This window comes from Chrysemys picta, chromosome 4, assembly GCF_011386835.1.
Source record: "Chrysemys picta bellii isolate R12L10 chromosome 4, ASM1138683v2, whole genome shotgun sequence".
Taxonomy (NCBI): Eukaryota; Metazoa; Chordata; order Testudines; family Emydidae; genus Chrysemys; species Chrysemys picta.
In genome coordinates, this window is record NC_088794.1 from 124588113 (window position 1) to 124602451 (window position 14339).

A 14339-nucleotide genomic window follows, 5' to 3' on the forward strand; every position below is an offset into this window, starting at 1 on the left:
ATGCAAGAGATGTGTATCCATTACTGTGAGCTGTAATAATTCCAGAGTCCCAATATAGTCTAAAAATGGCATAATGAAGTATTTCATAAATGCCTGTGTGATAAAACAATGAAAATACAACTGCACTTTCCTCAGAATGAAATGATCACTCTTTTAGTCAATTTTAGCAATTGCCCAAAAAGTTATTCTAATATAAAAAGTCATTTCTTCAAGTTTCCCAAGCAAGGGAACACATTTTATTATCCCCTTATTTTAAGAAGTTAAATTCAGCAGGGTCATTTAATTCCAATTTTTTTTTCCATTTAGAAACCTTTTTGTTTTTGTTTAAAAAGTACTTGAAAAACTGAACAGCAAAAATATCTCAAAGTGCGGTTTACTGAACATTACAAACAGTCGGCATTGCAATTTGTTAGTGCTGTTTGCATAATAAATATTAATTGTTGCTGTGATTTCTTTGTATTTACTGTAGGTTTACTGGGGAGAGAGAATGTATTTGTTTACAAATTAGTTGTATTTATTACTGAGATTACTCCCAAGACAGTATTCAGAAAGCAAATCTGAATATTATATTAATATTAGTTTAAAATATCTTAACACCAGCCACTTTAAATTGTTTGTTTTACCAGCATATATACTGATTTTTAAGATTAAATATACTAATTCTACATAAACAGTGCAAATGTCTCAATATTCACATCAACCTAAAATTAATGCTGCAATTACTACTGACACTCATGTCAAGAAAGTAGTAAATTAAGTAATTCACATCAGTAATTCTCAAATCCTCAAAATGCTGTCCTTAATAATATTAAAGCAACACAGAACAAATGTTGGTCTCAAAACCTCTTGGTTTTATCAAACACAGTCCTTGTAAACATGGCTGCATAAGATTTCTCAACACTGTTATCTGATGTAATTAAATAAATAAAACCATTGACATAAACAATTCCTGTATCCTTTTTGCATAGGGTTTGGATTAAGTTTACTTTAAAATGCAGCAAGTTGTTAATAAAATCTGTTAGTCAACTAGGTTCCAATCATGCTAACAATTACACATGTACTTTACACCAGTAGTCTCATTGATGTTAATGAGATGACTCACATGTGTAATTGTTTACAAAACTGGGGTCTTATTTAGCACTTAATAATTGTCCCTAGTCATTCAGAAGGTGAGCAGTAGAAATGCTCTGCATAAGTTTACAAAATATGCTATTCAATTTAAAAGTATATCTATGGAAATGTTTCAGTAAAAGTCACATATTTATAATTCCAAACAGGTTATGTACATAATATACTACCACAGCAGGAAATACCTCACTGTAGTACAACAGTGTACAGTTGTGAAACACAGTGTTTAGTATATTTTCCCTTTAGTTTTCCCAGTGCATAAGTGCTTTACAACTACACTATACAACATGCCCAAGTCTAGTTATTTATTACGTACAAGACAGAAGCAAGATGTGAGGAAGGAAATGTAATGTAAGGAATGAAAAAAATGGCAAAGCTACAGGGTTTCATTCCTGCCAGATGCTGAGCACTCCTCCAAAGGTGCTAAGAGCCCACAACTCCCGCTGAAATCAGTGAGACTTAAGGACACTCAGCATCTCAGAGCAGCATGCAACACCTTGTGGGATCCCAAAAACACTCCATGAGAAAACATCAAAATCATTAAGGTGTTTTATAAAGCACAAACAAGAAAAATATATTTGAATATTTTATGATCAGTATTAAGCTAACTGCCACATTTGTGCAATGCAAAATTAAAAACATAAGTTGGCATGCATTCAATATGAACCCCATGATAACAAAAATGGAATTTGGCGTTTCTGCATCTTTTAAAAAAAAGATTCATCTTGGTATCTTCAAGTTATCATAGAAATATAAAAGATAAACACAATACATTTTAGCTGTTCCTTGAAATAGATATTTGAACACATGACCATTTTAAAAAAAAATGTTCAGTACTAAATTTCAACTTCTTTTCTCTGGTATATCATTGGGTTTTGGAGCTTGAAAAGTTTTTTAAAAATTTATATTTTCTAGAAATACAAATAAACAATAGCATTACAGTGCAAAGTCACCTCATCTTGCTAGCCATAGATTCCTTTTGCATCTAGATAATATAAGACTGTTATATTCTGAGTAGCGTAAAACCAAATTTAAGGAATACATTTGTAAAACAGCATAATGGTACTCCTTTTATGTTCAACTCTGTTCTTAAATTCCTAAATAAGGTCCAGGTTCCGGCCTATCCTATGCACCAACACAAGGGAGTTAGAAGTGATGTAAGATGGCCTCTTGCTTTAGTGCACTGTACCGCCATTACTTGTGTGCAGAGAGAACCAGAGCTGCTATGACCCTCCTTATGCAGATGGGCAGGAGGGCTCTTGACTCTGCTCCCCACAACATGCCTAGTGGCAAAGTTACACAGCGTTTCAGGGAGTACACATTGACTTTTACAGTATATTCCCTCCCTGGAACAGTGGGGAAACTGAAAGGAGATTATGCTCTCAGTCACACTCTTCCTCCAGGGATAAAACAACAATGTGATTACCCCTTACTCAGGACTAGACTGCACACCAATCTAGCCCTAAGAGAGTTCAATGATGGTTGTATTCACAATATTATACCACATCCAGTGATTCAGAACTAGGACTAAAACCAAATGTCTTGAAACAAAAAGTTAAAAAGGCAGAACTGAAACAAGTTGTTCAAAGCAATGAACATATCCCCGTAATCCCTCTGTTCCAAGGAGGGACAGGTACTACCAGGCTTATCACCTCTTAATTGTTCGAGAGAGGATATTTCTCTGCTTTTCAGTCAGAGAACTGGAAGATGGTTTCTGGGTTATTGCTGTCTGCAGGATTTGTTGGCTGCAGGGTTTTTGTTGGTGTAATTTTACCATGAGAATGAGAGGAGGAAGAATGTGAACTTTCACTGGAACTGCTACGTGTCTCTGTGCTTGTACTTGTCTTTTTCATCTTCCTTCTTTTAGCAAGAGGTGCCTTGTCAACATTCTGGAGGCAAAATCCTTCCCTTTTGTACTTGTTAAAGGCCTGTTTCAAAATAAAAAGGCAATTTATGCATTTATAAAAGGTTTAAGAAATGTTAGAACATGTGTAATGAAGTATGAGTTCTATGTTTTATTATTTCTCAAGAGTCATGTCTATACATTCTTCATGTAGTTTATGACAATTTTACAAGCCTTTAAACTAGTGCTGTCAAGCGATTAAAAATGTTACTCCCACGATTAATCGCAATGTTAAACAATAATAGAATACCATTTATTTAAATATTTGTGGAGGTTTTCTACATTTTCAAATACATTGATTTCAATTACAACAGAATACAAAGTGTACGATTCTAACTTTATATTTATTTTTATTACAAATATTTGCACTGTAAAAAACAAAAGAAATAGTATTTTTCAATTCACCTAATACAAGTACTGTAGTGCAATCTCTTTATCAGGAAAGTTGAACTTACAAATGTAGAATTATATACAAAAAAACCACTGCGTTCAAAAATAAAACAATACAAAACTTTAGAGCCCACAAGTCCACTCAGTCCTATTTCTTGTTCAGCCAATCGCTCAGACAAACAAGTTTGTTTACATTTGCAGAAGATAATGCTGCCCGCGTCTTGTTCAAAGTGTCACCTGAAAGTGAGAACAGGCGTTCTCATGGCACTGCTGTAGCTGGCGTCACAAGATATTTCCATGCCAGATGTGCTGAAGATTCACATGACCCTGCATGCTTCAACCACTATTCCAGAGGACATGATGATGACGGGTTGTGCTCAATAACAATCCAAAGCAGTGCAGACCAACGCATGTTCATTTTCATCATCTGAGTAAGATGCAACCAGCAGAAGGTTGATTTTCTTTTTTGGTGGTTCGGGTTCTGTAGTTTTCACATTGGAGTGTTGCTCTTTTAAGACTTTTGAAAGCATACTCCACACCTCGTCCCTCTCAGATTTTGGAAGGCACTTCAGAGTCTTAAATCTTGGGTTGAGTGCTGTAGCTATCTTTAGAAATCTCACATTGGTACCTTCTTTGCGTTTTGTCAAATCTTCAGTGAAAGTGTTTTTAAAATGAACAACATGTGCTGAGTCATCATCTGAGACTACTATAACATGAAATATATGGGAGAATGCAGGTAAAATAGAGCTGGAGACATACAATTCTCCCCCAGGGAGTTCAGTCACAAATTTAATTAACACATTATTTTTTTAATGAGCTTCATCAGAATGCAAGCATGTCCTCTGGAATGGTGGCCGAAGCATGAAAACGCATACGTATGTTTAGCATATCTGGCACATATATACCTTGCAATGCCGGCTACAAAAGTGCCATGTGAACGCCTGTTCTCACTTTCTGGTGACACTGTAAATAAGAAGTGGGCAGCATTATCTCCCATAAATGTAAACAAACTGGTTTATCTTGGCGATTGCCTGAACGAGAAGTAGGATTGTATGAACTTGTAGGCGCTAAAGTTTTGCATTGTTTTGTTTTTGAGTGCAGTTATGTAACAAAAAAAATCTACATTTGTAAGTTGCACTTTCACAATAAAGAGATTGCACTACAGTACTTGTATGAGGTGAATTGAAAAATACTATTTCCTATGTTTATCATTTTTATAGTGCAAATATTTGTAATCAAAAATAATAATATAAAGTGAGGAGTGTACACTTTGTATTCTGTGTTGTATTTGAAATCAATACATTTGAAAATGTAGAAAAACATCCAAAAATATTTAATAAATTTAAATTGGTATTCATTTAACAATGCGATTAAAATGGCGATTAATTTTCTCTCTTTCCTAATCACAAGAAGGGCAATTAAACTGAAATTCAAGCAAGTGCTAAGTGTAACCAGAATGTTACACATATCTTACAAAGCTTTGTTTAAGGACCTTCTCTAAACTTGTATATTTATGGTAGCTGTTTCACCATCATCATTTTCCTCAGTGATATAAATATGCTGTCAAAATCTATATTCTTCTCTCAACTTCCCATTTTGACATGTGTTTCATTATATTCTCTCATGTAGGTTTTTGGCCATTGATACAAGTCAACATATTATATAGGCCTTATATTTCTGTAATTTCCTATACACCTATCATAGAACTCTAAATGTAAATACATTTTTAAATAAACAAATTCATGTACATCCAAATTCTAGGCTGATATAATATAGCAAATGTTTAATATTTATAATTAAAACACAAGAGTTTTTAAGCTTACATGAAAGGTTGCTTTGACGTATGTATGTACAGCAGCTCCTGAAGAGCCTAAGTTATCAGGAGTCATTAGAGGATTGGATGACAGCTGGCTCCCATCTTGAAGCCATTCACTGTATCGCAAACTGGACATTTTAATTCTTTTATTTGGATCCACTGTAAGAAGTCCTAACAGAAATATATTATATATATATATATATTAAATATATTCTTAATCCAGGAGCTATTATTTATCTTTTTAATACTGTGGATAAAGTAATCATTTGAAAACATAAAACTTGAATCATTTGATGAGTCATGATTATATATCACTTTAGATATAGCTCATACAATGTTGACATAGGGTTGTACAAAATACTTTTTAACAGAGAAATGAACTAAGTACTTGTTATAAAACATTCATAAATCAACAATAATAAATCAAGTGTTCAATAACTGACATCCTAAAAAATTATAGACTGATTCTGGATGAGCTGATAATTACTGCTTGTAACAAAAAGACTACTTTGGTTTCCTTATAAACTTAAGTTAATAAAGCACCAAAAACTGAAGAACACAAAAGTATACAGTATGGTACTTTTCTCTGGTCACTGCAACTAAAAGAAAAATATGAAATATCTATGGATACCTACCTTGTATCAAATCTTTGGCTTCTTGAGATACATTCTTCCAGGCTTCTCTTTCAAAGGAGAATTCTCCCTTTTTAATTTTCTTCATAATTTCCAATGCACTGATGCATGTTAAACCTTTGTCTTGAGACTGGAAGGGTACCTGTCCTGACAGCATTGTATACTACCAGGAGGACAAAACTAGTACTAATTAGTACCATATATTTATTGCCAACTTTACTACAACATTACTGATTACACATTAACCTAACTAACTCAATATTCAGATATTGTTACTTGCAGAGTTAGCAACAGCGTATATATTCCAACTAATGGTACTTTAATAAGAGTTATATTTTCTCTTTAAGGTGTACATGGTCTAAAGCACAACAGGTCTTTATTTAGAGACCTTGTAAGCAACATGACTTACATGTCTCAGGAATGTTGAAAACATACAGATTTTATGCAGTGGGAAAGCCTATACCATTTACTTATTTTTCAAAATAAATTTTTCTGTAAAACAGAATGTAGGTTGGATCTTTATCTGAACCGGAACAGTTTTAAGAGCATAATATAAATTTATAGAGGTCTCATAATCGACTTATTATTTTCTTCACACATCCAAGCTGTTTTAACAGGTGAACATTCCAAGGAAAATAATTTAATCAAATTGCTCAGAAAAAAAATGAAAGCTGGCTCTAGCTCTACCTTCTTAAATGCCTCCAATACACATCCCAGCTTGCTACTATATGTGCAGGAAAAATATATCCTCACTCCACTCCAAAGCAGTGTCTATCCAATTCTAGTTTATCTGGGGCAATGTCAAGCCCTCCCCAGACATTAGTTTTAACAAGGAATCAATTCGGCTCGTGTTATAGAATGATTAAAATAAATAAGCCACACAACCAAACACTCACCAGAATGACCCCCAAACTCCAGAGATCACAGGATTCGTCATAACCATTGTGATTCAAGAGCTCTGGGGCAGCATAATGAAGAGTAAAACATGGAGTCTTAAGAGGCTGATTATCAGGTGGTTTTAACCGAGCAAATCCAAAATCAATTATTTTTATTTCTGAATTATCATTTTCATCTGTGAACAATAAATTCTGAAAAGCAAATGCAAAGATAACTAAGTTAAAGTTAACAATTTAAAAGATGCAGTTTTAAAACATACACAAAACTGATTCGAACCAACAATTTAAAAAAGAGTTTAGTCTCTAAGAACAAATATGTAAGCCAATATGCTTTTCTCCTATTTGTGAATACATCCTATTTCCTCATACTGCTTAATTAGAAAGAGAAGTTAAATAATGTTTAATTTATAAATCAGCTCCGATTGGAGATAAGCATGTGTTTACCATTATGCAACTTGTGAAATCAGCTGATATGTATGCACATGCTTAGGAGATGATTTTCCAAGATACAGTGCCAAGCATATCAAATCAAATTCTATATCACAACTATATCACTAACAAGCAAGAAAAATTAGAAACTAGCATGTTTAGAAAGGGAAATGGAAAATGTTTAAACACTGAATTAGTAGAAATATTACACTTCTTAGCAACCTCATTTTTACAGGACGGAGTACTTATTGTAACTGAAGAATATTATTTAACACTACCTACTTTAAAAGAATTAAATTGGTTTATTCCAATTTAAGTGCACTAACCAAATGTGCGTCAGTCTTTTAAATCATTTAAAGCTCTATTCTGTAATGTGTTAAGTAATCTAGACTGCCATATGAATGAGAGTGCGCAACAGCACTCCAAGAATGTGCTCTGCATCTTGCAGGATTGAGCTTTAAAGTTGTCTCTTGCTACTAATACAAAAACTTGGAAAACCAAACCTGAGAAAATTCAAAGAGAGAATGTGTATTTTCCTGTGCCAGTTTCCCTAATTTAAGGAATATTCATGTAATCACTGAATTCCAACATTAAAGATGGGTTATAAACCATTAAGATTCAACCAAAATGGGCAATACAGTTCTGACAGGCTGCAGAAATAATTTGATTTAGTTATTAGAAAAGTTCCTGGTGAGAATTTAGGGAGAAAGCAAGCTGGTGTGCTGATAATGATAAGAAAATCTGACAAAGCTCAAATGATCTGTTTCTGACACCTGACATTTATCTACTTTCTTTGTCTGCCCACAAAACTCTACTAATAATGCCTTCTTTTTGAGTCTTCCCCCACATACAATGGCTAGAATCAAATTTCCATTTGGCTACTTCATCTTCTTAAAACACTTCTTCGTTCTCTGACCCAGAGCTATTTCTTTACTTTAAAAATAAACTTTTTTTTTAGTTTGTAATTAATGAAACTTTTATATCATGCTCAAAGAATCTGAACACATTAATTCTAAATCATATTTCTTCCTCTTTTACCGCATCTTTTCATTTCCCTCCCAATATAGTCTGCAAGAGTACTTATTTCCAAGTACATTTGAATTTTTTCTTGTTCAATTTTAATGCATAGTTTATTCTTTTTCCTCCTGAATGAAAATCATTGTATTTAAGTACATAAAGAATTTTCACTCAGTACTACATCTGACTTAAAAGCGCACATGAGTGCGCACGCACGCACAAACATATTCCCAGCCTCATCTTTGGTTCATATATATAAAAATATAATGCAAGGGAATAATGTTAAAGGGTCGAAAGCATTACAAACTCAGACTCCAGGTTCTAGGAACATATTGAACCTAAGTAGCAAAGAACGTAAATAAAATTATTTTTTAAATTTCTTATACAACGGTGCTAGGAGTCTGGGTAATAAGCAGAAGGAACTGGAAATTCTCACTGGTGAGAAGAAATTTGACAACTGGCATTACCAACCTCTGGGTGGATGCTTCTCTTTACTGGAATGTCAACATCACTGGTTACAATCTATTTAGGAGACATATAGTGAGTAAAAGAGGTGGGGACTGGCACTCTACATTAAGCAAACCATTACCTGTTTTAGAATTATTGATAGTTCAGAACAGCAGAATCTTGAATGCATGTGGATCAATTTGCTAACTAATAAAGCTCAAGGGGGGCTGTTGCAGATGACTGAATCAATTTAGACAAAAGGACAAGTTGCTCCTTAAAGCGCCTGTCTGCAATTTGTGTTAGGAAAAATTGTGTTATGTGAAATATATGCTGCAGGTCTCATGCAGCCAGTAATGAAACACCATCAGAGTTTCTATCATAGGTGATAATATTCTGAAAGAAAAGATGAAACACCTAAGATAACTATTTTGGACCCTCATTATTATGAATTGATCACTGGACTGGAAGTTGTGGTTGTCAGTGGACCACTGACCAAGACCTCATTACATTAATATATGGATAAAACAGAGGATAATCCCAGCTAAGTAACAAATATACTTGGAACCTAATTTTCCAAAGATGAAGAAAATAAGAATTATGAGCAAAACTGATGGGAAGGAAGAATTTAGAGAGCAAAATATGAATGAACATTGGAATTGTTTAAGAAGAGTTTACTAGATAGCCCAAAAGCCACAATTCCTCAGTCACAGAAGAGGACAACTGGGTTAAAAGCCCATCCTAGTTAAGATGGAAGTGAAGCCAGAAATTAGAAACAAACACACACTATATAACAAATGGAAAAAAAACATGATGTAGATTGTGAACATTATAAATTACCAACTATGAAGTGTAGAAAATTGATAAGGGAAGCTAAAGATATCAGGGGAAAATCACTGTTCTACTGCTTAATTATTCTTATAGTTAGAGATAGCCAACTTAAAACTCCCATACTGCAAACTAAGCCAATTACTTCTTGTCCTATCCTCAGAGGACATGAAAAACAATTGAATAATGTCCTCTTTATAATAATCACTTATGTATTTGAAGACTTACCAGGTCCCCCTTCAGCCATCTCCTCTCTACACTAAATATGCATAGTTCTTTCAATCTTTCCTTATAAGACATGTTTTCTAAACCTTTTATCATTTTTACTGATCTCCTCTGGACTCCCTTCAATTCGTCCACATCTTTCTTAAAGTATGATGCCAAAAACTGGACACAGTACTCCAGCTGAGGCCTCAACAGTGCTGGGTATAGCAGAACAATTACCTCCCATGTCTTACATATGACACTCCTGTGTAATACAGCTCAGAATACTATTTGCTTTTTTCACAACACCATCATACTGTTGGCTCATATTAAATTTGTGATCCACTATAGCCCTCAGACTCTTCTGCAGTAATGATGCCTATTCAGTTATTCTCCATTTTGTATCTGTGCATTTGATTTTTCCTTCCTAAGTGCAGTACCTTGCACATGTCTTTACTGAATATTGTCTTATTGATTTCTGACCGATTCTCTAAATTATCACGATCATTTTGAATTCTAGTCCCATCCTCCATAGTGTTTGCAACCCCTCCCCGGCTTGGTATGCAGATTTTATAAGCACACTTTCCATTCCATCATTCAAGTCATTAATGAAAACATTGAATACTATCAGACCCAGAACAGACCCTTGCAAAATACTACTTGGTATCCTCCCAGTTTGACAGTGAACCACTGATAACTACTTGTTGAGTACAGTCTTTCAACTAGTTATATAAGCGCCTTATAGTAATTGCACGTAGACAATATTTCCCTAGTTTGCTTATGAGAATGTTACGTGGAATTGTGTCAAAAGCCTTACTAAAGTCAAGCTATATCATGTCTACTGTTTCTATTTATCAGGCTGGTTACCCTGTCAAAGAAGGATATAACATTGGTTTGGGATTATTTGTTCTTGACAAATCCATACTGGCTATTGCTTATCACCTTATTATCCTCTATTATTGTTATTAACTTATTGTTTAATAATTTGTTCCAGTATCTTTCCAGGTACTGAAGTTATGCTAGCTTGCCTATTATTCTCCAGGTCCTTCCTTTTCTCCCTTTTTTAAAGCCGGATACTATGTCCTTTTCTATTCCTATGGGACCTCACTTGTCCTCTATGGGTTCTTGAAGATAGCTAATGGAGCAAAAAAAAACATGTAATACATCAGAAGCAGGAAGCCTGCCAAACAATTAGCAGGACCACTGGATGATCAAGGTACTAAAAGAGCATTCAAAGACAAGGCAGTTGCAGAGAAGCTAAATGAATTCTTTGCATTGCTCATCACTGCAGAGGATGTGAGGAAGATTCCAACACTTGAGCCACCTGTGATGGGGTGTACCAACCCCACACTAGGCCGCCGGGGGCGGACCAATCATTGTGGGCCCAGGCAACCACGCCCCCTTTCCCCTGCTGTGCATGCTCCAGGTGGAGAAGCTGGATAAAAGGAAGCAGCCCAGGTCAGTCGGAGTGGACGACAGAGAGGAAAGGACGTACACTGCTGATTCCTGCGATAGTCCTGGTGGTAGAGCCCAAACACCCAGACTACGCTCCAGGCGTTTCGCTGATGGCGGAGATTGCCGGGGAAGCCAAGCCACTGCCTGCTGAGGAGGCTGCTGCTTGCTCTATGTCCCAGCCCAGAGGGAAGTAAGGCCTATAGACTGTTTGTTTGTTTTCCCCACCCAGGGGCCATAGACTGAATGATGTTTTGCCCTGGCCAGGGGGCTAATTCCCCAAATCCTATTGCCTGCCCCAGCCAGGAGGCTGCACGGCTTCAGACTGCTTGTTTGTTTTGCCTGCCCAAGGACCCACGGACTATTTGTCTAAGTGATCCTGGCAGGGGGCCAGGACCCACTTGACTGTAATCGCCCGCTTAACAGAGAATCCCGATGACTGTGTGATGGGGTGTACAAACCTCGCACTGGGTCGACGTGGGCACCCCAACTTGACACGCTGGGCCCTGTCACACTATTCTTTTTAGGTTATATATCATATCACGTAAATCAGCCGCTATCAGGTGAGTGGAGGATAGCTAATGCAATGCAGATTTTTTTTAAAAGCCTCCAGAAGCAATCCTGGCAATTACAGGCCGGTAAGTCTAACTTCAGTACCAGACAAATTGGTTGAAACTATAATAAAGAACAGAATTATCAGACAAACAGATGAACACAATATGTTGGGGAAGAGTCAACACGGGTTTTGTAAAGGGAAATCATGCCTCACCAATCTATTAGTATTCTTTGAGGGGGTCAACAAGCATGTGAACAAGGGTGATTCAGTGGATATGGTAAACTTGGACTTTCAAAAAGCTTTTGACAAGGTCCCTCACCACAGGCTCTTAAGCAAAATAAGCAGCCGGGGATAAGAGGGAAGGTCCTCTCATGGATCAGTAACTGGTTAAAGACAGGAAACAAAGGGTAGGAAGAAATGGTCAGTTTTTAGAATGGAGAGAGGTCCCCTAAGAATCTGTACAGGGACCGATGCTATTCAACATATTCATAAGTGATCTGGAAAAAGGGGTAAACATTCAGGTGGCAAAATTTCAGATGGCACAAAATTACTCAAGGATACTTAAGTCCAAAGCAGACTGCAAAGAGTTACAAAAGGATCTCATAAAACTGGATGACTGTACAACAAAATGGCAGATTAAATTCAATGTTCATAATACATGCAAAGAAGCGTACACTGGAAAACATCATCCCAACTATACATATAAATGATAGGGTCTAAATTAGCCGTTATCACACAAGAAAGAGAATTTTGAGTCATTATGGCTAGTTCTCCGAAAACATCTGCTTAACTTGCAGTGGCAGTCAAAGAAGCTAACAGAATGTTAGGAACCATTAGAAAAGGCATAGATCAGGGGTCGGCAACCTTTCAAAGGTAGTGTTCAGAGTCTTCATTTATTCACTCTAATTTAAGGTTTTGCGTGCCAGTAATACATTTTAACGTTTTTAGAAGGTCTCTTTCTATAAGTCTATAATATATAACTAAACTATTGTTGTATGTAATGTAAATAAGGTTTTTAAAATGTTTAAGAAGTTTCATTTAAAATTAAATTAAAATGCAGAGCCCCCCAGACCAGTGGCCAGGACCCGGGCAGTGTGAGTGCCACTGAAAATCAGCTCGCTTGCCGCCTTCGGCACGCGTGCCATAGGTTGCCTACCCCGGCACAGATGATACAGGGAGTCCTCGGACTTATGACGCCTGACTTACGTGTCACGCCACCCCATGATGTTTGTTTCACCCTTATGATGCTCTATTTGCATAAAGTTCTCTTTAAATCACTTCCTAGTGGTATTATACTGGTATAGAGCTGGAAGAAGTCGCTTCTGATTGGCTTCGAGACAGCAGGGTAGCTTGTTGCCAGGTAAGGTTGCCACTTGTTTTTGATTGGCTGAGCCTGGGGCCGTGAGCCAATCAGAAAGCTTGAACAGTGATTAGCTGAGGCTCAGCATGTGTGCCGTTTTCCCTGGCTTTCTGAGCCTGTGTTGCCAGCATTCTGAGCAACATATGTGAGTTTATATGTTTATTTGAATGCTGTTTACAAAATACAATGTACTGTAAATACATTTATGTTGCAACATTAGTCATCTATAATTCATTTAGTACAAAAATCTGGGTTATTGTGGTGAAAATAGTGTATCAAGCCTTGGTTCAGGAACCAATCCCGCCTTCATATCATTGATTCCTATGGGAAAAGCGGTTTCAACTTACATTTCAACTTACAACGCAATTCTGAGGAACGAATTGTGTCATAAGTCTGAGGACTCCCTGTAAAACCAACAATATCATCATGCCACTATATAAATCCATAGTAATCCCACACCTCGAATATTGCATGCAGTTCTGGTTGCCCTTTCTAAAAAAAAAAAAAGCGTGTTAGAATTGGAAAAAGTACAAAGAAGGGCAACAGACAAGATTAGGGATTTTGAACAACTTCCATATGAGGAGAGATTAGAAGGACACACTGTTCAGTTTACAAAAGAAACCAGGGTTAGCAAGGGATAGGTACTCTAGTTTTTCATAGGCTGAATTAAACACATCTAATTTATCTAAATATTATTTAGCCTATTCTTTCCTGTTTTGCCCTGAGATCCTTCCCCCTTGTTGTTAATCTTAATTGTTAAGCATCTCATCACAATTAGCCTTTTTAGTGAAGACTGAAGCAAAAAAGGCATTAAATACTTCAGCCTTCTCTGCATTATCTGTTACTTACTCTCCCCTTCTCCATGAAGTAATGGATGTACACTTTCTTTCATCTTTGTCTTACAGAGTTGTGGGTGGGAAGGAGTCTAGGGCTAGGATGACAGGGGTGCAGGTCAGTATTGAGGGGCACTAGCACAGCTGTGGGGGGAGGAGCCCAGGGCAAGCATGACAAAGGGGTGCACATCAGGATTATAGGGCAAGGAGGGCAGATGTACATCCTCTTCTTATTCCATTACTACAGTGGATTCCCTAAATTTTGCTACTATCCAATAGGTTCCTGTCCCTTTCAAAACGAAACATCTCAAGCCTATAGCATAGTAGCATGGATAGGGAGGGCTGCCGCATAATTAAGAACTCCCTTTTCTACTTTAATGATTTATGTAACTGCCATGTAAAAAAAATTAGTTTATTTATCAGTATTTCACATGGACATTTCATAGTCACA

The 14339-nt window shown here is 36.4% G+C and overlaps 1 protein-coding gene across 10 annotated transcripts in view; it reads right to left on the minus strand.

Moving 5' to 3' along the window:
* Nucleotides 1-311: 311 nt before the first annotated feature.
* RPS6KA5 (ribosomal protein S6 kinase A5) overlaps nucleotides 312-14339 on the minus strand; it is a 166320-nt gene continuing 152292 nt past the window's right edge. For 5 of the 10 annotated variants that reach the window (XM_065595599.1, XM_005285401.5, XM_065595597.1 and 2 more), the window contains 4 exons: nucleotides 6766-6957; nucleotides 5873-6032; nucleotides 5245-5408; nucleotides 312-3056 (listed from right to left, as the gene is read on the minus strand). In XM_065595599.1, coding sequence (XP_065451671.1) covers nucleotides 2817-3056; nucleotides 5245-5408; nucleotides 5873-6032; nucleotides 6766-6957 — 756 coding nt within the window. In that variant the 3' untranslated portion in view covers nucleotides 312-2816. Of the gene's footprint in view, nucleotides 3057-5244; nucleotides 5409-5872; nucleotides 6033-6765; nucleotides 6958-8682; nucleotides 8734-14339 lie in introns of all 10 variants that reach the window. The other 5 variants (XM_065595596.1, XM_005285400.5, XM_065595595.1 and 2 more) reach the window with 2 other exon arrangements.